Source organism: Peromyscus eremicus, chromosome 17 (genome assembly GCF_949786415.1).
Source record: "Peromyscus eremicus chromosome 17, PerEre_H2_v1, whole genome shotgun sequence".
NCBI lineage: Eukaryota > Metazoa > Chordata > Mammalia > Rodentia > Cricetidae > Peromyscus > Peromyscus eremicus.
Genome location: NC_081433.1, coordinates 24754138 through 24779358, shown reverse-complemented (window position 1 = coordinate 24779358; position 25221 = coordinate 24754138). Strand labels below are relative to the sequence as shown.

Below are 25221 nucleotides of genomic sequence, written 5' to 3'. Positions count from 1 at the left end.
AACATCACCTACAAGATAAATTTCCTGAGAAAAGTTCAGGGTCCATGTATCAAAAAGCTCACTAGAAACCATGACATGTGCTGTCTATGAATCTAACTGAAAACCTTCAAAGTCATCGATGGAATTCTCTTGTCAGGGGCCATGACTGGGAACAATACAGGCCATTTCTAGAGGAATAGAAACGTTCTTTATTGTAATACAGTGGGGGATTCTGTGGGTTATTAAAAATAAAATAACAAAATTGACAGTATAATTTTAAATATCTTTGTGATTTTCAATTGGCAGGCATCACCTTCTTGAGATACGCAACGAAAAGTTTCGATTATATAAATTAAAGATGATGGTAAAAATGGAAAAATATCTTCATTCCAATCAATGCAGGCGACAGTATGTATTATTTGTTTTTATCAGTTAGAAGCATAGGCCTTTAGATGGTACTTTAAAAAAGTTAATTAAAAGTATTTTTAAAGAATATTTGCTTTATACATACTGAATTTTAGGACATGTTTATTTGTGTTTAAATAAATTGATATGAGGTATTGCTGTCCCAAATAAATACAGTAGTGATGGTAATAACCTCATTCTGGGTGGTGGTTTAATATGTCCATATTTGTTCTTTATTTTAAAACTTTCTCTTCTTCAGAATCATCTTGTCCCATTTTGAGGACAAACGACTACAGAAGGCCTCCTTGGACATTATGGGGACTGAAAAATGCTGTGATAATTGCAGGCCCAGGTAAAAATTTCTTCTTGATGAATATTCTAGAAACTGTTGTTTCTCTTCTCAAATTATGTTTCATTACATTTCTATTGGCTGGTGAGTAGTTTTTAAAAAAATGGCATAGTTACTTTATTTAAAGTAAAACATTGTGAAGAGGTTTACTTTTATACAGTAAAGCCATAAAATGGTAGGCCTAGCTAGTCAACTGTTGCATTTAGCTATAAATGGCCTAAATATACTCATTAAAGGCATAAATGATCAAAATGGATTTTAAAAGCATACTATCTGATGGTTTCCATAAGGTCCAGTACAGTTATTCAGATAGGTTAAAAATAATGAAATACAAAACATTGTGAAAATACTAATCAAAAGAAAACTTAACTTACTATTTTAGTATTGGCAGTGGGGACTTCAGAGCAAAGCATATCATCAGAGGTAAAGAATGGCATGGAACAATACAAAAGTGTCAGAGTTCTTCAGAGGAATGGTACCAAGGATAGAGCAAGGATGAGGGCATGGGCGTTGGCATGGGCGTTGGCATGGGCGAGGGCATGGGGGAGGGCATGTGAGGGGGAGAGACCACAAGGAGAAGAGGAGGGTTGAGATGGAAAGAACAGAGAAGAAGGGGGGTGATAATGGGCATTGTTGGCAAGTCTTAAAACTTGTAGCAAAAGTCAGTGGTCTGGACACTATGTCAGGCAAGAGCTGATATTACAGAGTTGAAATAGAATTCCTTGTTCAGCAAACCAGTTTTTGCTAAGACTTTGAACTCAAAGAGGGTGATTATTGAGTATAACTTTCTTATTTAAAGTTATCTGATCATAAATAGTATTCACATGCCACTTTTGCTGTGGCATCTAGACTATTGTCTGGCCAAACAACTGAGCCCCATAGCATAGCCTCTTTGACGCATCAGCCAGATAACCCCGAAGACATAATCCAGAATGTGCAGATTTCACATAAGAACTTACAGAACTAAAAGGGGGAACAGAAACCCACAAGAGCATTTGGTGACATTAACACCTGCTTACAAGTCATTGATAGAATCGATGGACAGAAATGAGTAAGGAATGCCAAGAGTGAGGACATGCCTGTAATCTCAGGACTCAGAGGTTCAGGCAAGCAGACCAAGTATCTGAGGCCAGCCTGCCCTACCAGTGACTTCAAAATGACCCCAGGTCCCATGGGGAGACTGTGCCTTAACATACCAAGAACAAAAGCAAAAGCAGGACTCAATGACAACCACGCCCCACCCCAAAGCCCCGAAACTAAACCCCCACTAAATTCATGAGGAGACAGAAGAAATAGAGAGGACTACCAGCAAACCAGTTCTAACTAATTTCTTAGGAGCATTTTACCCATTCTTTTCAAGGGCAGCTGGAATACTTAGGCACATGTATTTTCCTCTGAATCATAAAACAAACCCTGACAAGTGAAGAAATATTCTATTTGGATAAAATATGTTTTTTTACTTTAATGGAGTCAAGCTTGAATGCAACAGTGGGAAGAAAAGGGAAATCTCCAAACCCTTAGAAATGAAACAGTGTACTTGTAAATAATTTGTGAGTCAAAGTCATACATCAAATCAGAAAATGTTTTGAACCCATGTAATAAGAATATGAAATGACTGGGATATAACTAGTATATTTCTGCCAAGATAACTTGTAGTGTTAAATGCAGCATTAAAGAGTATATGTTTCAAACAGATCACTAAGCATTTACTTTAATGGACAACTAAGAGGAAAATCAACAGGAAAAAGTAGTAAAGATAATTGCTTAAGCCAGTGAAATAGAAAACAAGACCAGTAGAGGAAAGTTGGTTCACCCCGAAGTTCATTATTTGTAAAAGTCAAAAAAACCTTTGACAAGGCTGACAGAGAAGAGGGGAACACAGATTACCAATACCAAAGTGAAGGAGAATTTTACTGCAACCCCATAGTGAGAGGGCACAAAGAGAACTCTCTGAACCAATCAGTTTACAGAAACTCAGTCATACAGATCTCATGGACCAGTTTCTTAATGTCCTCTAATTGACAGTGTTCAGACACTGAACCACAGCCGGATTGCTCGCCTAACCACTATAAGCATTGAATTCTTCCTTTAAAATCTCTGAGAAGAGAGCTCTCTAGTCCACATGGCTTCAATGACAAATTCTAGAAGCATTTAAAATGAAGAAATAACCCCGTTCTACAGTGTGGTTCCACGTGCATATTCTCTGAAAGACAGAACTGTAGGGAGCACCTGCAGCTGGCAGAGGTTAAAGACAGGGAGAATGGATTGGAGAGCAGTGCATTTGTTGGGTCTTGATGGTGAGGGTTCGATGAATCTGCACGTAGGGATATGCACGGTTTAACTATATTATACTATAAAGAAAATAAGTACAAATGCCACCTCTTTGAGTTAGTTGTGTCTCTAGGTCAGAAGCAGCACTGTTGGGTATAGAATTTTAAAAACTTTTAGAAATTAGCGCTAACCACAATAACCTATATTTAAAGCGGTAAGATAAAGTATGGGTCATACTTTATGGGTACTTGATAACTTTAAATACTCTAAAGAGAAAGTCATCTAGCATCCCACCAAGGAGGTAAATGAGAGAATAAGCCTAAACAGGGCCTTTTCTTTTTTTAATCCAAACAGAATGTTTTTATCTGGAATATTGACTGCAGTACTATTGCTATTTTAAAGATACGTCTGATATGGAAAGTAGTTGAATTTGGTAATTTAAATGTAATAGTTGGTAGTCCCTAAGGATTTCTTTTGTTCTCAAGCTAAACAATTCTTGTTTGCATTAATGATAATTTTGCATCAACCTGGCAATGACTACGGAATTTAACTGCTAAGTGTACCAGTATGACAAGTTTATGAGCTCCCGTGTTGTGCTTTAAAATTATTAGGTTTCAAACTAGCATGGTACTGCATAGCCATTTTTTAAGTTAGAAACTTTTTCATTAATCCCCTTTTCTGGTGTAACGTAACACTAGTGTCCAATATTTATATAATTGATCACGTGGAGCTGCCCTAGCTGGGATCCTGCAATTCTGCTTTCCTTGAGCCTGCCTGTCTTCTGAGTGCCTCCATGAAACTTAGCTTCTGGGTATGAGAAAGCATTATGTGGGTTGCTGTATTGTGGTTTATATCTCATGTTTTAGATAATGCACATGCTTTTGGGTGTAATAAGCTTTATTTGTAGTTTTGGAAGCACTGGACACGTGAGATATTTTTAACATGGTTCACGGTTGCATCTTTTTATTTCTAAAGGAACATGCTTTGTCTGTGTTTTCTTAGTATATTATTACTCTTCTTCAGATTGAGTCATTGCTATTCCACTAACGACTCAGAGGACACATTCCAAGACTTTGGCCCCCAAGCATTCCAGCTGCTCTCTGCTGTGGACGTCCTACAGGAGAAGTTTGGAATTGGCATTCCTATCTTATTCCTCCGAGGATCCGTAAGTGCATCTGTGATGGCTTCTGGGACAGTTTCTGACAGTGCTCTCCACTGCCGTGATGATAGCTCTGCCTTTAGGTGACTTGCTGTAATTCACAGCCACCTTGAGTTCCAGCTTAACCTTGCACTCGTTGCTTTGGACAGATCTTGTATCACGTCATAACGCTGTTTTTGTTGTTATGAGCTGGTGTTCAGGTGTGCACTGCAGACTGGAAATAATGTATTAGCTTACCACACTGCAATTGCATTAATCCCTAGACTGGCGTTGCTTAGGATAATTAAAGAAAGTTAACTTTCATTGTGTCAAGGGACTGGTAGGACAAAATTGTATCTTCCGGTACCCAGGTACGATCATATTCTTTATACAAAATTTTAGTTTCAGGAATTATTTTGTAAATGTACTGTGTTCAGTAACAGTGTATGACAGCATATTCTTGCCTCTGGTTGTATTTCAAGTCGGAAGTATGTAACATTCTAAGAAAGCGTTTTGTTTATTTTGGTTCTTTACAAGTGAATAGCCGAGTTTAATTGAACTGCTTTCTGTTTTGAGTGATTCATGTGCCCTCGTTTTGCTGGCAAATGTCAGGAACAAATACACTTAAGACCCAATCCTCACACTTACAGAGCTGGTTTCCTGTGGTCCTTCTGTTTATCCAATCCTCATGCTTACAGAGCTGGTTTCCTGTGGTCCTTCTGTTTATCCAATCCTCATGCTTACAGAGCTGGTTTCCTGTGGTCCTTCTGTTTATCCAATCCTCACCCTTACAGAGCTGGTTTCCTGTGGTCCTTCTGTATATGGTATTTTTACTTCTGAATTAGAAGTCTGGAAGTTTAAGAATTGTATAGTAATATCATTTAAATAAACCAAGAGTGGAAGGCATGATACTTTGCAGAGATATCTCCTGATTAAAAAATATACTTTATAGTAGAAGTTAAATGTTCATTTTGTGTATAGAATTTTAAAATCATTAAGGTAAACATTTGCTTGTTAAATATTCAAATGTTTCATGTAAATGTTTTTACTTTCTCTTAGAAAGTAATCTATGGAATGACTTATGAAATGTTCTTAATGAAACACATTGAAAGCTTGTATTACCTTTTCAAGTGTCATTCCTTTCAAGACAAATGGTTTTAAAGGGCAAATTTGCTTAAAATTTTAACAATAGAAGTGTTATCTAAGGAATTTTTATCTTTATCAGCTCTGCAGGACAGCTGAAATATAATTGAAACCTATACACTTATTTTCTATCTTTGTTTCAAAACCTGTGTCTCCAATGTGAGTAATTTACAAAAAGTATCCTTGTTTTAATTTGGTGTAATCCAGCTATATCCAATATCAATAAATAAGTTTGTTTCTAGACAAACTTCAAGTGGTCACAAGAGGGATCGGGTTTCACTTATTATTTGAAAACCAAGTCAGACCTCTTCTACAGACAGAGTCTTCTGGGAGTCCTCAAATTAAGCAGCTCACCCTCAGTGAAACTTTATACTACCCTTGCTAGCTCAAAGTGTAAGGCTTTTAAAAAGTATCACTTTATGGAGAGCTGTAGATGCTAACAATATGAAAATAAGGCGAGCCACCTGTCCCTGCTTTCAGTCATCTTCATATCTATTGGGATATCGTTGAAAAATTATAACTGTAATTCTCTTGAGAACTAGGCAACTCGTTCCAATTTAGGACAAGTTAATACCTTTGTAGGTAATTTTAATATGTAAGATGATATATCAAGCCATTTTTGGAGTTACTTTGAAGAGATGATGTTTATGAACACAAATATGGTTTCTGTAGAGCTTGATTCTATCTTCCATGTTTTTTCTAATATTATGAATAGTTACTCAGTTTATCCATAAATCTGTAGAGTGGAGTTTAAATTTTTGTTTTAATGTGTCTAATTAGGAAGCAACCAGTATTGCCTAGAGAACTTTGTTTTAACTGACTAAACAGTTCTCTATGTAAAAATCTTAGACATTGCTCGAACATGTTGTAACAGCCAGTGGCTATAATTTAAAGAAATACATGATCATTTACATACCAAGATTATCAAAGTGCTAATTCTTTTTTTTTTTTTTTTTTTATTTTTCGAGACAGGGTTTCTCTGTGTAGCTTTGCGTCTTTCCTGGATCTTGCTCTGTAGACCAGGCTGGCCTCGAACTCACAGAAATCCACCTGCCTCTGCCTCCCGAGTGCTGGGATTAAAGGTGTGCGCCACCATTGCCCGGCTCTAACATTCTTTATAATCCACTTTCGGGATGAGCCCAGAGCCTCGTGGAAAAGGAGTGTCACATAGAGGTCCCATTTGTGGATAAACACTCTACAGACATGTCCTCTTTGTACTTTGACCATTTGTGAGTTTCTGCATTACCCACCATCCACTGCACAAAGAACCTTCTCTGGTGAGGCTTGAGAGAGGTACTAATGTCTGGGTACAGGGATAAGAATTTAGAGTTGAGTTTTATACTATGTCTGTCTAGCAAAATAATAGTAATAGGTTCATCCCTGGGGCCTGTGAGCTCCCCACCCACAGGTTCTGGCCACATTTATAGTGTCATGTATGTATTTCCTCCTGTGAAGTGGGCATGGGAGTGGTAGGGAGGGTACTTAAATCCTGTCAGGAAGTGCTTGGTTGACCCTATAATATTCATACCACTATTGTACCTATGGCATATCTGGCCATGCTAGTTGTTATTTTAGAGCACAGGGTTAACAACTGGGTAAGACTTGGTGACTTTTTCTTGCCTAGCAGCCTGCATACCACCTTCCGGTACTGTGAAAACTAGCCAGTTGAAAGAAAACTTCCTGGTCAGTACCAGCTTGATTTCGCCATGTCCTGTGGCCAAAACATGTGGTGTCTTCAGCAATGCAGCCTTACACCCAAGTTTTGGTAGGAAACCAAGAACAGTGGCCCTAGCCTGTATTTTTTGGGACGTGGTCTATAGGATAAACTGAACAACACTTTTTTGTTTGTTTGTTTGTTTTTGAGACAGGGTTTCTCTGTGTAGCTTTGGAGCCTATCCTGGAACTCGCTCTGTAGACCAAGCTGGCCTCGAATTCACAGAGATCCTTCCTGCCTCTGCCTCCTGAGTGCTGGGATTCACCACCACCCAGCTAAAAGATCTTGTTTTATTTGTGTGCATTGGACTTTTGCCTGCGTGTATGTCTATATGTAGGTGTTTCGATTCCCTGGAACTAGAGTTACAAACAGTTGTGAGCTTCCATGTGGGTGCTGGTAATTGAACCTGGATGCTCTGGAAGAGCAGCCGGTGCTCTTAACCGCTAAGCCATCTCTCCAGCCCAGCTGAGCAACCAATTTGAGAGGAGATATCTCACACCTGACATTGGGCTTTTTGTTTGGTGAACTTCCTTGAGTAACATTATCCCCTGTGTAGGATAACTCCAATTAATCTCTGTCATATAAGTGTGTGTGTGTGTGTGTGTGTGTGTGTGTGTGTGTGTGTGTGTGTTTAGGAAGCTTATAAAATAGTAAGTTCCCATATGGGCTTTTAAAACAGCCTTTAGTGTTATCTCTCCCTACCTACTTCTCCCTCCTACTTGCTCATCCTACTCTACTCTTAAATCATTTTTCCCTTTACGTCACATCTGTTTTATTACTCTCCCCTAAGACTTTCCTCTCTTTCCCCACCCCTAACAATGATCCTTTCTAGATTCTTGGATTCTACAGATATTCCAAATGAAATACACTATTCTAAATATTCAATAGTAGGATCCACGTATAAGTGCAAACATGTAATGTTTGTCTTTCTGGGTCTGGGTTCTCCAACTCACTATAATGTTTCCTAGCTCAGTCCACTTACCTGCAAATTTTGTGATTGCAGTTTTCTTTATAGCCAAATGAAATTCCGTTGTGTTTAGGTACCACATTTTCATCATCTACTTCATCATTTAATGGCTATTTAGTCTGTTTTCTTGTCTTAGCAATTGTGATAAAGCAGCTGTGGACATGGATGAACATGTGTCTCTGTAGTAGGAAATAGAGTCCTTTGGGTGTATGTCCAGGGATGATTTAACTGGGTCATATGGTTGATATAATCTTAGCTTTTTGAGGGCTCAGATTACTGATTTCCAAGGGCCTGCACCACAAATAGTGCACCATGGTTCCCCAATCACTGTCAGCATTTCTTATCTTTTTTTTTTTTAAATCTTATCCTCAAAGAAGTTTCAACTTGAATATCTCACAGTTAAGGATGGTAAGTACTTTTAAAAACATTTCCTAGCCATTTGTATTCCTTCTCCTGAAAATTCTGTTTAGTTCCATAGCCTACTTTTTGTTTGTTTAGGTTTTTTTTGGTGTTTAATTTTTTTGAACTCTTCGTATATTGTATATACGAACCCTCCGTCAGATGTGTAGCTGGCATTTCCATTCTATAGGCTGCTTCTTCAGTTGAGTAACAGTTTCTTTCATAGTGCAGCCTTTTAATTTTATGAAGTCTTATTGTTGATTAGTGATCATATTTTCTAGATAACTGGGATCCTTTTCAGAAGGTCCTTTCCTGAGCTTGTATACTAAAGTGTACTCCATATTCTTTCTTCTAGAAGTTTCAGGTCTAACATTGAAACGTTCAATTTATTTGGAATTGATTTGCCATATCTACTCTCCATCCAGGTGCTGGGGATCCAAACTTGGGTCCTTATATTTAGACATCAAGCACTTTATCCACAAGATTTATCCACAAATTTCTGAGCCCAGAGATTTGACCTATGCAAGTGTTAGGACTGTTGGTAGATTTATGCATATATGCATATATGTGTGTGTGTAAATATGTCTGTCTGTAATTGTTTTAGAGAAAAGATCATGCTCAGATTGGCCCTCAACTTGTAATTCTCCTGTTTAAGCCACCTGAGTACTAAGATTGCAGGCATGTGCTACCACAATCAACTATAATTGTTGGTAGTTTCATTCACTCTCCAAATTTTTAAAAATATATAACAGGAGAGTGCTATGCATTTTAATATTCATCTTATTGAAATATATTACTATGGGTTGGGTCTGCTGTTCAGTACTGAAAATTTGGTTAACTGGACAAGGCCGTTGGTTCACCCAGAATTATCTACTAAACCACTGAAATTTTGGCCATGAATATCTTTGGGCTATAGGAACTGGAAAGAGTCAGTGTTGGCGGGGGAGGAGGAGTTAGCTAGAAACTTAAAGTCTTCTTGAGCTATTGAACATCTGTTTTTGCATAGGGCACTATATTTATTATATAGAGGCTAGAGTGCTGAACTAGATGAAGGTTAACACCTAGTGTCGACCGGGTTACTTGGGAGGAAATAAGTATAACCTAGTACAGAAAGAGACATGGGACACATGGATGGTTGGGGACTATACTGAAGTTTGGAAGAGAGCATGCCCAGGAGAATCAGGGAAGTGTATGAAGGGGCCACGGGATTTTTGTTGGGGATTCAGTAGATTTGGGGGTTATAGTTGATGTAGAGATTTGGACATGGAAGGAGGGAAGAAGAATGAAAGATGTTATTCTCAGCAAGAAAAAAATGACTACAAAAAGCAACTTGAGTTTTGAGGAAGTTAATTTGGAGAAGTAGCAAGTTTTTTTTTCTTATTTCTCTCTCCCATTTTCTGTTGTGCCAGACACTAGTGCAAAGGTTTGGCTTCTGTAGAAGCCCACCTTTGGGGGGGTGCCCGGGTCATCAGCTCTCTTTACTCTTGCTTTACCGTCAGTTTATGGGTTCTGCACTGTAATGGGTCCACTTGTTGAACCTTATTATTTTCAAGTTGACTTTTAAAGAGCAGTATGAAAATTTCCCTTTTCAAGATTACATGCCCTGGAAATAAATAAATATACATACATACATACATACATACATACATACATACATACATACGTGTGTGTGTGTGTGTGTGTGTGTGTGTGTGTGTGTGTGTGTGTAGGCTCTCAGAGCTAAAAATTGCAAAATAGATACTATATTCTCTCTCTGATGACCGTCTTATCTAAGTAGCCGATGGATAACTTGGAAAGGTAACTAGAACATTTATGCAGTTAATGTGGATGTCTTGCTCACAGTCAGATACCATTAAATATTTATCCAAATCTTTTTTGTTGGGGTGGGGAGATGGCTTAGTGTTAAGAGCACCCACTGCTCTTGCATAGGACCTGGTTTGGGTAGCTAGCACCCACATGGCAGCTCACAGTCTTCTGTAACCCCAGATTGAGAGGAATCTGATGCCTTCTTCTGGCTTCCATAGGTACATGGTATACATACATACATATAGGCAAACAGTCATACAAATAAAAAAAGAAATATTTTTAAAAATCTCTATTATGGTATTTTAAAACAGGTTGCTCAGTTTAGTTTGAGTTTAAATATTTCTTTTAAAACAAAGATATAACATATCAAAGAATAAAGAGGTTTCTCTGCCTGGTGGTTACCATGGAAACATGGTTATATAAATTTATTTACATAGCACACAGTATTCACAATGATTATTGATTATAAAGGGAAGAGGTACTTTCTGCTAATTAGGAAAAGTCTTATTACTTCATCTCAGTGAATGTGCACATTTAATTTTGTTTTTTTTTTTTCCGATAAGGGAGAAAAAAAGGCTAGAATAATAATCTTTAGTGTCCAGAACTAGTAATTCTAGTTAGACGACTTAATACTTTTGGTGTTAATTGTAAACAATAGAATCTCCTACTACAAAGTTAAGCCCTAGCGCCTCTTCATGGCTAATCAGGGAAAACTGATTGCACACTAATGAGAAATATTATGGACTACATAGATATTAAAATGGTTGCTATAGTCAAAGAAAATAACATCTTTTCCTTAGTTTTACTATTTATTTGGCATGGACAACTGAAATGAATTCTTTTGTTGGAGGTAATTACAGTGTACTTTGATAGTTGTATTCTCCATGTTGTGTATTAGTGCTTAAAACACATTCAACTGGCATGTATTTGACCAGAAATTGTATTCAAATTGACCCACAATGAGCTTTAGCATCCACATGGATTACTAGTAAGGAGAGTGCCACTTCCACCTCTATTACTTACTTTTCTCATTGTGATAACCAGATGCCTGGGTAGAAGTAACTTAAGAGAGAAATTGGTTTTGATCCTGGTTAAGGGGTTACAGTCCTTCATGGCAGGGGAGGCGTAGCTTAATGTGGATTTGTCCATAGCATTGGGAACTCGCAACTGGCCATATCACGGCAGCATGTAGGAAGCAGAAGAACTCAGGCTGGAAGCTTTGCCAGGCTGTAACTCTCAGATCTGCTATCAGTGATCCATTTCACCAGGCATGCCTCCATCTCCAAAGATTCTACAACCTTTCAAAGGAGTGTCTCCAGCTGAGGACCAGTTTTTCAAATGCATAAGCCTGTGAGCGATGATTTTAATCGTAACAGGGCCTGGGTCACAATTATGCATGACCCTCTGTAATCATGCATGCTTGCACATATTGTAGGGGAGTGGGCTTTGTCTCACATCCTGCTTGTACTTGTCATGCAAATGATAACATCTGATTAACAGAACTAAATCACGTTCAGAATTCTCGATGAAACCAGAAATGTGTATGTGACTTTCCTGTTTGTGTGATAGAGGGCACTGTAGACGGAGCTTATAATTATAGATGAATTTTAATCTATGATAATCATCTCAAAGACTTCATACACAAGTAATTTCTATGATGCCATATGACATATATACTACCATGCACATTCAAAGTAGTTAAATGTATAGAATGAATGAAATAGTCAGTAAGAGGATGAAGGGAAGAGAAGAGTACTTTGTAGAGAGTAGAGGTGGGCAGAGTCTTCTCTGTTACAGGACAAGAAACATGTGTATGACAACTTCTCATGTTTCGAGAACTTAATGATTGAAGAGTCTCTCATAAGACTTCTGCCATCTCTCAGAAGTATTACTGCTCCAGCATCAACTAGTTAGCAGGCAGTTTGTGCAGGTGTCTCCGGTGATCGGCAGTTAAGTCGACTGGGTAGTGTGCTGTGAGCAAAAGCACAGTGAGAAATAACCATGCAGTGAAATCCATGAATTTTTGCTCAACTACAGGTCATATTTTCTTTTATCACTCCTGTTCTAAAATTGTGACCAATTTTAGAAACTGTTACTCAAAATTTTAATAGCAAGGATAGAATATTCCAGACACATATCCAAACCTATCCACTGGGAAATGCATCTGAATTATGTGAGGATTTTTCTGTATTTAAGACAGAATTCTATTTTCATTACATATTTGCCAATTGAGTGTTCAGAATGAAAAGGATGAAATTAAAAAGTCTGAGAAGTTTAAAAGCTGAAGTTTGTTTTTAATCCTGAAGAATTGCTGGGTAGGTTTTTGTTTTATTTGGCCTGTTTATTTGAATAAGCATTTTTAGACACTTTATTTCCAATTTCAGAATTCTCAGCGTCTTGCCGATAAATACCGTGGTCACAAGCTTTTTGGCACTGGCAAAGACCGAGCAGAGAGCTGGTGGAAGGCTCTTTCTTACCACCTCATAGCTGAAGGATTCTTAGTAGAAGTTCCCAAACAAAACAAATTTATAAAGACTTGCTCCCTCACAAAAAAGGTAAATAGTACTGAGATCTACCTGTTTGTCCCAATCCGTCCCACTGTGCATTAAGATTCTTCTTGTTTTTGATAGGGTAGAGAATGGCTTGGCGAAGCCAGTACACAGTCTCCTCCGAGCCTTATCCTTCAAGCTAACGAAGAGATGTGTCCGAGGAAGGTTCTGCTGCCAAGGTTCTTCTTTCTTTCTTTTTTTTTTTTTTTTCACTTTTCCCCCTATTAACTTGAAATCTTTAGGTTTTGCTGAAGTGATTCAAATTCTATCAGTTTATAGACATTGTACAGGTAAAATCGGTTGTCTCACTGGAGTGTGAGTGGTAGAAGAGAGTCATGGGGAAGGATAGGCTATAGAACGCTTTCCTGGTTGATGTCAAGTATCCGACTGCAATCCGTACAGAGCTGCTTTCTGAGATAAGGCTAAAGAAGTGTTCCTTACAGAAGAAAACAGGCTTGAGGAATCCTGCTTTTCACCTTCCACAGCTCACGCTGTGCAATCCATGTGGTGCGAAGATGAAGGATTTGAAATTACATTTCTGTGCTTTTATACATTCTGCTATTATATTGAAACTACAAATTACAGTCACCCTGTGGCCATATAAAATAAAAAGAAGAGCCAGCAAGTTTTCTTGCCTCTTGCTTAAGGCAACATGGGGTGACGATACAGAATTGGTGAATCATACCTCCCTAGTGTAGATGTAGGACGGTAATATGCTTGCTGCCTGATTTTTAGTATCAGTGCAGATGTTATTGATCAGGTATCAGGTTTTTTTTTCTTAGAAACTTTTTTTCAGGGAAATCAGTGTTTTAAAAATATAGATTCTTAAAGGGTAATGTAATCGCTACTTCTCTGGAGTAGTGTGATGACGCATGAATTGGATGATTACATTTTAACTTAGGAGATACTTTAATTTTGCTGTGTTTCAGTTCTAATCCCATATCTTCAGAAATGAAGCAACATTCTTCTGATGAAAAGTCAATTGGATTAACCACTGAGCAGGTTTGTTTTCAAGGGATGGTTCTTATCTCATTCTTCATGGATGCAACTCCGGGTTTGAAAACTTCTGTTTGCATTGCTGCTAGTTAGAAGAATAGCAGATATAAAAACCGTAAACTACAAGGAGAAATGTTGGGAATAGAATAAAAATATGATATATGATTTCTTGAGCTAATAAAGAAGTAGAAGTATTTCACAAAGTAATTTTTCTTTTAAAGTGTATTTCATAAATAATTTGTCTTGAGGCTTTTAATATATTATGATACTTATAGGTAATAAATAAGTATGATTCCTAAGTATTCTCATTAAAGCCACACAGACCCTCATCCCATCTGCAAATGAACATATATATATATATATATATATACATATATATATATATTTTATGCACACACACCCATCCCACCTGCAAATGAATATTATATACACACACACACACACACACACACACACACATTTCACACACACACACACACACACACACACACACACACACACACACACAAACACCCATACCCATCCCATCTGCAAAGGGACATACATACATTTTCTTGTTTTATTAGTCACTTAGTAACTACTACAGATTCTTCATGCACAGGCTGTCTTTAGCTAATTAGATCATGGTGATGGGCAAACAGTGAATTAAATCTCCTAGTGTACCACTCCTGCTTGTTAGCGTATTGACATGGAGTTGAATCACCCCTGTAACTCGAGCTTTTGTGTCTTAGGACATTCTTTGGATCATTCATCTTTTAGCCTGTGGTGGCTCAACAGCTTATTTATTTGAAGACTTGGTTACTTAGGGGAATAATTGTTATTGTGAGTTTTTTTAAATCTTATTTTCTTTGTATTTAAATGTTTTTGTAATTTCTTTTTTTTTAAATGGACTTTATTTGTGGAAACATAGTCTAATTTGGAGAGAATGTATTCATTCAAAGCATCTGAGAAATCTTCTGGGAGTAACATTCCTAAAAAAAGGTACAGAGTTCCAATTTTCATTTTTTATATTTGCTTATATTATTGATACTACTGTTTTCCTTTCTTTCCTAAAGAAAAAGGACTATCAGATTGCAAACGCAGGTGAAATCAGAACACAGTCTCTGTGGTTCTGGAATGACTAAAAGAGATGCGTGGGAAGTTCAGGCGGTAGACTGTGCACCACCTCTTGGTGCACCTTGATTCACAGCACTTTGTGTTAAAATGCTAAGCACTTGATAAGCCATTTCTGAGTTGACCACTGCTGTTCTCATTCCGAAGTCAAATATATCAAGGGCCAGGCCATTAACCTGTTTGTGAATATATAGTTAATAACATTGCTGGATCACATCTGTATTTGTCCGCCTCTAGCATTTAACCACTGTTACTATGTGTTTGGGAATACATAGTCCCAACCCATTTTGAAATGCAGGTATTATGACAATGAGACTGGAGATGTAAAAATGGTTAGAGAATAAAGCTAAAATACCCATTGTGGCGTTAGTTTGTTGTCTTCTTGTCTGGCGAAGGAGCCCAGGTCCTGCTTATGCTACCACTGAGCCCCAAACCCAGCTGGTCACACTTTTAATCTTACTGTGTGACTTGCTGACATAATAGAAGTGTGGAGCCTGTATAGAATCTAATATCCTGTCTGAGAACCGGATAATAGAAGTGTCGCGGCTTATATTGTATACAAAGATTAAATGGACTGTGCCTATATTCATATGAGGTTAAAATGAATATGCCATAAGACCCACACACTTTCTATGCTTCGCTCATTTAGATTCACTACTTTGGATCTGATAAAACATCTGTCACAGTATTAATTTCCTTATCTTAAACAATTTCTTTTTTGTTTGGCTGTGTGATATGCAATTACTAATGTTTTATTTAAATAGAAAGTTTAAGGATTTTATATGACAATGTTCATTCAGTATCATGAAGCATTTCTACGTTTAAATGTTAACTGTATTTTCACATGGCTGCTTTGTAATACAAACATCATTTTAGGCCCCAGGATTCAAAGGGAATATTATAGGCATTGTTACCACACTCCCCCAATGTTAATAATCCAGTGGGATATACAAGGAAAGGTACATAAAACTATAAAACTATAATCCATGGGACTTGAGAGATGGTCCAGTGGTTTACAGCACTTACTATTCTTGCAGAGGACCAGGGTTCAGTTTTCCGCACCCATATGGTGGCTGGCAGTTATTTGTAACTCCAGTTCTAAGGAATCTGATGCCTTCTTCTAATTTCTCTGGGCACTAGACACACATGTGCTCATATATACATGCAGGCAAAACATTCATACACATTATTAGTAAATAAACATAAAAAATTTTGTGATATTACTACACAACTCAGCAGTGGCCTAGAGATTACTTAGTAAGTAAGGAATGATAAACTAAAGCCTGAAGGAATAAGTGCAGGCCAGAATCTCCTGTTCCTTCTAAGCACTCAGGTCAATCTGAAGGCAGCTAGGAGCTAAGACATGTCTTTAGTAAGCTAACAGTGATATGATCAAAGTTCGGACTTGGAGCATGGCCTGGCAGACTGTTCCATAAAGGGTCAGGCAGGAAGTGTTTTAGGCTTTGAGGGTCAAAATGTCCGTTGCAACTGCTCTGCCTTGCAGCTGTAGTCAAAGTAGCCATTGATAATTTATAAGGCAATTAATGTGCCTGTATTCTTAGAAAACATGAATTATAAACATTGGAACTTAAATTTTGTGCATTTTATACATGTTATCAAATATTCTTCTTTTGATCTTTATTCTTTGCCTTTAAGTCTAAGTAAAATAAGTGGATTTTTATAGTGGCCCCTGGGGTGATTACTCTCTTTTTGATCATTCCTGTGAAGAATGGATTGTCGAGAACCCAGAATTGTGGTAAAAGCAAAAACAGGGATGTTAACACCAGTGTTTTTACAAGAGGGGACGGTAGTAGAGAGGAGGAATGTGCAGTGGGCACAGAGAAAAGGAACAGTAGACTTGTCAGACAGGAAATAGAGTTGTCAGGACTCTTTGATTGAAAAGATAATGGGTTAAGGAAAAGGAGTTCTTGAAGGTGTTTTTTAGTACTGGATGAGAATGTTGTTCTTTTCAGTGGGCAGCTAAGAAGCACAGTTTGAAGAGATTGGATATTTAGGGGCTAAGGTTGAAAAACAAGACCTTAGGGATTTATTGAGTTCTGGTTACCTATGGACTAGTCCAGAAATTCGTTATAGAATACAGACTTAGTATACAAGAGTAAGCAGAATGCTAACATATCTGCAACTGTGTGTGTGTGTGTTTCTATGTTCCTGTGGGAGGAAAGTTCACATGTGTGCCTGCACATGTGGAAGCCAGAGGACAACTTTTGGTATCATTCCTCAGGAGACATCCACTTTGCTATGTGTATTACCCCAATTCTCATAGTGCCTTTACTTTTGCTTCACACACATACCACATTTATCACAATAAGTCTAGCTTATTTTGGTTACATAATCATCTCTAGTTTTAATCCATTGTCTTGTGAATGTCATAATTGCATTCTTTACAGCTGAATAAAACTGCATTGTATATATGTATCTCATTTTCTTTATCTACTCAATGTTGATAGGCATCTAGTTTGGTTCCATATCCTGGCTATTGTGAATAGTAAAGCAAATAGGAAGGCTGGACAGGTGTCTTTGTGGTATGTTGACTTAGAGTTCTTTGGATCTATATCCCAAAGCTGCCATCCTATGGTAGTCCTAATGTCTGAGAAATTCATACTGATTTCCATAGCGGCTGCATTTGTTTTCATCTCTAAAGCAGTGAAGAAGGCGTCCTTTATTCCCACATCTTTGTCTGTGTTCGCTGTTTGTTTCCCTGGTGATCCCCATTCTGCTGGGGCGAGATGAGAGAGCAAAACAGTTTGTTTGTTTGTTTTTTCTCATGACTGAACATTTCTTTCTAAATATTTATTTGCCTTTTGTATTTTAACCATTTGAGAAGTATCAATTCAGTTCATTGACTTATTGATTGGTTTTAGATTTGGGGTATATTGAGAATTCTTTATGTATTTTAGATATTAAGTCACTGTTAAATATAACAATTGGCTAAGATTCCCCCTCCCCCCCCCCCGCCCCACTTTGCAGGTTTCTCTACGCGTTGACGATTGCTTTCTTTGCTTTACTGAAGCTTTTTAATTTCATTCAATCTCATGTGATTGTGTCCTGCTCTGTGGAATCTTTGCCTATGTCTGTACCTCAAGGTGTTTTCCTGTAGCAATTTCAGAACTTTAGATATTTTAAAATTTTGTACAGGCTCAGACTTATTGATCTATTTTCATTCTTTCTATATCTAAATCTTTATCTATATCTATCTATATATCTGGTCTTCCTAGCATCCTTTGCTGTTTTTTTTTTTTCCTCCACTCTATACTTTTGAAGCCTTTATTAAAAATCAAGTAGCCATAGCTGTGGGTTTAATTCTACCACTGTATTTCCTTTGATCCGTGTGTCTCTTTTTGTGTCAACGCCATGTTTTATTTTACTTTATTTTTACTGTATCTGGGTAGTATAATTTGGGAAAAGCTATTGCAATGTCTCCAATTTGTCTTCTGCTTAGGATTGCTTTTGCTATTGGGTGTTGTTTGTGCTTGTCTTTGAATTTTGGGATTGTTTTTTCTCTTTCTATGAAAAACTTATTTTGAATTTCGATAGATATTACACTGAATCTTAGATGCTTCTGTAATTTAGTTTTTGTCACCGTATTCTGCCATTCTGTGTGTACTGGAGGTATTTCCATTTGCTAATGTCTGCAACTTTTTCCTTCAACGTTTAATGTTGCGGAAGGCTTTCGCCTCCTTGGTAGGTTTATTCCTAGGTTTTGAAGCTGCTGTGAGTGGGACCCTCCTACCCCCAACTTCTTAATCAAATTCTTTAGTTGAGATATAGGGAAGCTACTGACTTTAGTGTGTTCATTTTGCAACCTACTTCCTTGCTGAAAAAACGTTTATCAGGTCGGAGAGATTTCTGTTACAGCATTAGGGTCTCTTAAGAATATCATCTGCAAGTAGGAATAATTTGGTTTTTTCTTTTCTATTTGTATCCCTTTGTTTCTTTTCTCTAACTGCTTGAGCTTAGCCTTTCAGCACGACATTGAATAAGAATGGAGAAAGTTGGGAATCTCCTTGACACTTCAGACATGTCCTATCACCTGTCAGACACAGACCTAGCAAGGCCGTAGTCTGGTACGATTGATAAGCCCATGTCTCTGGTGTTTCTGCAGCCATGACTCATGGCTTGGAGATGACAGTTGAGATCCACTATTGAGCAGCAAAAACAAAAGCCCTAGCTGAGGGTGTTTCCTCTCTAGGCTGCTTTGTGTTTATAGTGGAGGCTGTAAGAGATGTGAGCAACCTTGAAAATGTCAGTTTTTGTGTGGTCTTTCACCCGTCCTCTATGGAAGAAAACCCTGGAGACTGGGGATGGAGGACGAAGAAGAAAATATTCATAAGGAAAACAGACTTGGAGAAAGTTGTGAGAAGCTTGATTTCATAGGCACTTGTAACAAATATCCTTCTTTCCCAGTATCGGGGAAGTCTGGCCATTAGCAGCTTGGTCTTTCTTGGCACCCATGTGGATCTCCTGTGGAATTACAATTTCATTTTTGCAGCTTTTCTTATTTGTAATTAGCTTATCAGTGAGAAATGCTTCTTGTGAGCTATCTGGTTTGCCTCCCAGTCCATTTCTTTTCTGACAATTTGGTACATTCTCTACAACTTTTGAAAAGTCCAAAACAAAATTGTATCTTTTGTCATATATTTTCTTCTTTAATTTTGAAAAAAATTTGAGTAACTATTATTTCTTTACTATTATTGCCTACTAACAAGAGTCGGTGATTTCAGGAACAGACCATGCTCCTGTTGATTAGAGAAGCATTCTCTTTGTGGATAAACAGTACATGGTTGAGAAGGAAGACTGGTAGATGCTCTCCTTAAGCCACTGTGAAAGACCTGAGAGGCACTTTTAACCATAGCTTTATAGTACATCATCTCATCCAAAATGTTTAAAGTCGAGGCGGTTGCAATTGAACCACAAATTGTCTTACTTATATTGTGAAGAATAACTGTTAGTTTTGGAAAGGTTCTTGTTTGAAGTATGAAATAAAAAGTAAATGAGGGAAGAAGAAAAGTATATTTATTTTCTTTTAAATATTTTAGTGTTGGGATGCAGTCGCCAGGACAATCTTGCAGCTCCTCACAACCTGTCATTTCAGCCCAAGAGCTGGACACCAGGGTAAGGTGTTTGTAATGTGCTGATTAACTTAAGAGTGGGTGGCCAGCAGTCTAAGATGGGCGTCAGCTCGTTTTCATCTTACGGGAGAAAGTGGGCCCTGGAGTTCTAAGAGTAAAGGCGACTTCTTTCTAACTGCATTTTGAAAAGTGCTATTATTTCTTCCTAGACTGCGTTATATACCAAGTTGGTGGAAGCAAGGCAGAAACATGCTAATAAGATGGATGTGCCTCCAGCTATTCTAGCAACAAATAAGATTCTACTGGATATGGCCAAAATGAGGTAAACTGTTTATGTTCCGATTCTCTCTGACATAATAGATTTCTAAAAGGTATTGTAATAGTATGGCCACGACTTCTGCCTGTGATGTGACTGTCACATCTCCCATGCTGCTGCCCTGATCTTGGATGCCTTTCGTTCCATGTCTCCGTGTGAATGAATCATATTTATAAAACCAAATCCATCGCCCACTCACCCTCTGTACCTGGGTGCCATCTGAACCCCTCTTCTTTCTGTAGTTCTGAGTTTTTAGTTATACTGGGTTGTTCCTCATGACATATTTAAAATCTCGTTTTTGTTTTCATTCCTCTGAGTCTCTCTTTCTTCCTCTTATTTAACAATTTTCAGCTCTTTTCATTTAAACACTCTTGTGTCTATCAATCTGCGCCTTCCTTCATATAGTGTTATTACAGACCTTTCCAGGCCTGTTCTATTGCAGAAGCCTCTTAACTGACCACTCCCTCACATCTGGTATACTAATAACAAATTAATTACATGATCTTGACTTCTTGGACTTAGAGGTCCAAATAGACTTCTATTTGTTGACTTAAACTTCCTTTTTTTTTTTTTTTTTCATTTTAGTACAGAATTTGCAATGGTTTCTGTGACCTGAATTGCTTCTGTTTCTAGGCAATGTCCCATTCACTTTCATGTATGTCGTTTCTGCCTTGAATTCCTTGACTCTCTCAATTCCTCTTAGGAAAGCCTTACGCTCTGACTTAGTTATCATTTCCTCCATGGTGTGTTCCATTGTGTTAACCAGCCAGTTCCTCTCCCTTGAATTTATCAAGGGCTTTCAGGTGGCTGCTGAAGATGCTTCTGTGGCGAATACTGCTTTATTCACTTTTTTGTGTAATTAGTTATAAACATGTATCACACATTAGAACTTAAACTCTGTGACTAAAAGTATCAGTTTCCCACTTCATTGTGACTTTGATATCACCTAGCATGAAAAATGAGGGGCTCAGTTAGTTCTAAATAAGTGAGAACTTATTTCCAAAGTTTTGTCTGTTGGTTCCTTTAAATATTTCTTTCTGTCATTAAATTTCACTTAATAGGCACCACTTTAATGCAGGATATTCTAATGATAATGCACAGTAACTTACACATTTACTATTTTGTTAAATAAGTAAAGATTCTAAGATGACTCTTTACTATGCAGAAAAGAGACTTATAGTACATGAGTAACCATTAATTACCTTGGTGGATTTTAGGAAGGAGACATTAAGTAGTCTTGGATATTGGACATAATGGAAAAAAAATGAGCTCTATGATTCTGTGAGTATTGTTTAGGTTTAAAAGTACAGCACAGAGGTTGTAGCATAATAAAGACATTTAGCATGTAAACATTATAACTAGCAGCTTGGACTTAAAGCAGATCTGAAGTTCAAGAAACAAAGATTCAGACAAATGCATTGAGTTAAAGGCCTGGTGATCCAGTTTGCTGTTATAGGAGACATTTCACAGGGAAGAAATATGAAGGAGACTTTCTTCTGAGTTTCTTAGCCTTTCTTACTGTCCCATTCAGAACCTCAGGGTTTTCATTTCTGTGAATAATATGGAAAACCTAGTGGAACCCTGGGTGTTAGCTTATTTGTTTCTGGTAATGGCCTCTTCACCAGTTAATACTTTCACTGAGTTTTTGTGGTGTTAGACATGAAGTGGAGCTTTTATTTGTTAATTGTTTACATAGTAATCTTATATGTGAAGAAAGGGATTGTGTGGTGTGACCGTCTGTAGAAAGCACTGGTTTTGAGTGTAGAAATGTATACAGTTACTGAGTACAGTGTGAGGCTGAGCATCACTGTATTCTTGGAGTGATTCTGTCTCAGTGGTTTCTTTATAATTCTTCCTCTTTCGTAAACGACAGACCAACTACTGTTGAAAACGTGAAACAGATTGATGGTGTCTCTGAAGGCAAAGCTACCCTCTTGGCCCCACTGTTGGAAGTCATCACACATTTCTGTCAGGTGAACAGTGTTCAGGTAAAACCCTCGGGTTACAGAAGCTCTTAGAGAAGAGCACCTTTGACCATCTCAGAAGCAACACTTTCTCCTTCGTTTGCATTTCTACCTGGACACTTAGAAAATGGATTCAGATTGTTTTACAGTCAATGGTTATAATAAAATGTTCTTTCTTTTGGTGTGAGTGTGTGTGTGTGTGTGTGTGTGTGTGTGTGTGTTTGTGTGTGTATGTATGTGTGTGTGTATGTGTGTGTGTGTTTGTGTGTGTGTGTGTTTGTGTGTGTGTATGTATGTGCGTATGTGTGTGTGTGTGTGTGTGTGCGTATATGTGTGTGTGTGTGTGTGTGTGTGTGTTTGTGTGTGTGTATGTGTGTGTGTGTGTGTAGGATCCATCTGCTGTGGGTGCTGGAAATAAAACTCAAGTCCTTTAGAAGAGCAACACATGCTCTTATTTACCAAGTTGTCTATCTAGCCCTCTATCCAAGTTTTGTTTTGTTTTGTTTTTTGAGACAGAGTTTTTCTGTGTAGTTTTGGTGCCTGTCCTGGATCTCGCTCTGTAGACAGTCAGGTCTCGAACTCACAGAGATCTGCCTGGCTCTGCTCCCTGAGTGCTGGGATTAATGGCGTGCACCACCACCGCCCAGCTCTATCTAAGATTTTACATGATGCTTAAAGGCCAGAGCTCTAGTTGGGATGTGTGCTATAGCTAATTGTTTAATATGGCAGCATAAATGCATATGTATGTATATACATGCATATCTACATATATAGTTACATACATATCCAGATATAGTGAGGATATGTTTCTTTATGATGTATATGTGACTGTTCTGTAATATACTGTGTAAACTTGTATGTTGATTCTGTCCAGTGTTCACTTCCAGAGGATTAGGGGATTAATGTAGAGACATTAATTAGAACATTATATGGCTCCTTTTGGATTCTTTCTCATGAGCTAAAGAGAAGATGAGAAAGTTTGTTGCATGCTTATTTATCCTTTTAAATCAACATGTAAAAAATTCAACTTCTTTTTGCATTCTTCATGAAAACTTGGTTATTTAGAGATTTTGTGTTACGTTTTCCTGTAATGCCTCACAGTCAAATGTTGATCATTATGTTGATGGTATTATTATGTCTGTCATTATGTTATTATTATTATTTGTGCTGCATTTCAAATTCTGTAGACAGACCTCTTTTCAAGTACAAAACCACAAGAGGAACAGAAGAAAAGTCAGGAAGTGGAAAACGGAGAGTACTCCCTCTCACAGTCTGTGGCTGTCACATATTCTTTATTCCAGGAAAAGAAAATGTCCTTGGTAAGTGCTGCCTTCAGGGTGTTTACACTGGGGTTTGCTCGGCTTTTACTATGGAAATTGTGACTTGGGGTTCGTTACTTTGTGTCATACAGTGAGTGCCATCTTTAATCTTCTGTCTCTGTCAGGTAACAGCAGCAAGTCTAGTGTGACCATGATTACTTAACAGAGACTGTCTCACAGGGAGAACACAGCTGTAGCTCAGGGAAGGTGCAGCAGGAGCGTTTTATAACCAGTTTAAAACTATTAGGGTATATAGTCTAAGAAACACAAAAATAAAATGTGGCCAAATAATACCAGATGTAGACACACCATTAGCTATGAAATACGAGAAGCTTTGTAATCCGGAATGTGTGTAGTTTTTAATCTCCTGCACTCTCCGTGTGGAGAATTTACCTACCATGTGGGAGCCCCTGGGCTCTATCCGGAGCACTGCCAGAGAAAGTAAATTCAGTAAGTTACCAGAAACAAAGCACAAAGCTGTGAAAGCGTGCTGTTACGTGTGTATGATGTGGATACTGTGAAAGCATGCTCTTATGTGTGTATGATGTGTATGCTGTGAAAGCATGCTCTTATGTGTGTATGATGTGTATGCTGTGAAAGCGTGCTTTTACATGTGTATGATGTATATATTGTGAAAGTATACTCTTACGTGTGTATGTGTGTATACTGTGAAAGTGTGCTCTTATGTATGTATGAAGTGTATACTGTTTTTGGAAGTTATTGAAAGATCTGAAAATAACTTTGTAAAAATTTGCTCTTCACTCTGTGTCTTCCAGTACACATTGCTCCATTTTTTTTTCCTCCAAAACTATGTTGGACACTCTTTTCAAAATCTTATAGCTGTGAAAAATGGTCATAGTTAATATTTCTTCATTGTTCTAACATAAGTCTTTGTGGCTCATGAGTTTTTATTCTATGAGATCACCAGAATAGGGCACTATGAGAACCCCTGCTCTGCGTTCATGGCCTCTCTGATACTAAACTGATTTGGAGCAGCTCATGTGGGTTAGGGCCTGCCTTTCCTGCCCACCATGCATCAGGGCACACTTTATTTATCTTATGGTCAGATGGAAAGAAGAATGTACAGTTCTTCACTTAAAGTATCTAGATAGTCAGGTTCTTCACTTAAAATTAGAAAAGCCATTAGCCAAGAGACCAAGTGATTCCATTAGCTATTTTTTAAATAAAATACCTGGTTAGTAGGAATTTAAGTTAAATCTTGTATAAGCAGTCAGTAATGTGTACTTATTGAATATACCTTATGTGTATGATTTGACCATGTACATACAGTAACTGAATATGGTTACCAAGAAAGTTTGGAATGGGCTCCAAATTTTGTGAATAAAGTATATTCTAATACTCAGTATTAATACATAAAATATATTACATTTTATGATTAATGATGCATTGAATTAAATATCTTTATTTATGTCTTATGATATTATGCAGTAGTGTTTGATTTTGCAAAATGATTGTTGATTATCTATACCTCCCTGGAGTCTTAAGAGGGTCTTGCTAGTTAACCACGAAATTAAACGCATCTGAGGACTAATTAGTGATGAGCAATAATACAATTAGTTGGAGGTAATTTGATGCCTAGTATCAAATAACCCTGATATTATACACACATAGTACATACTTTTTAATGGAAAAGAGTAGACATTTAATGAAAGCAATTCAACACCTACTTGTGAAGGATGAAA

The 25221-nt window shown here is 37.6% G+C and overlaps 1 protein-coding gene across 1 annotated transcript in view; it reads left to right on the top strand.

Annotated features, from left to right (window-relative positions):
• The window catches only part of Wrn (WRN RecQ like helicase), a 107715-nt gene that overhangs the window by 70853 nt on the left and 11641 nt on the right, over positions 1-25221 (top strand). The window contains exons 22-32 of the mRNA XM_059244335.1: positions 286-387; positions 644-736; positions 4028-4169; positions 12556-12726; positions 12802-12899; positions 13650-13722; positions 14627-14697; positions 19887-19962; positions 20129-20241; positions 22109-22223; positions 23387-23518. Of these exons, the coding sequence (XP_059100318.1) occupies positions 286-387; positions 644-736; positions 4028-4169; positions 12556-12726; positions 12802-12899; positions 13650-13722; positions 14627-14697; positions 19887-19962; positions 20129-20241; positions 22109-22223; positions 23387-23518 (1186 nt within the window). The remainder of the gene's footprint in view (positions 1-285; positions 388-643; positions 737-4027; positions 4170-12555; positions 12727-12801; positions 12900-13649; positions 13723-14626; positions 14698-19886; positions 19963-20128; positions 20242-22108; positions 22224-23386; positions 23519-25221) is intronic.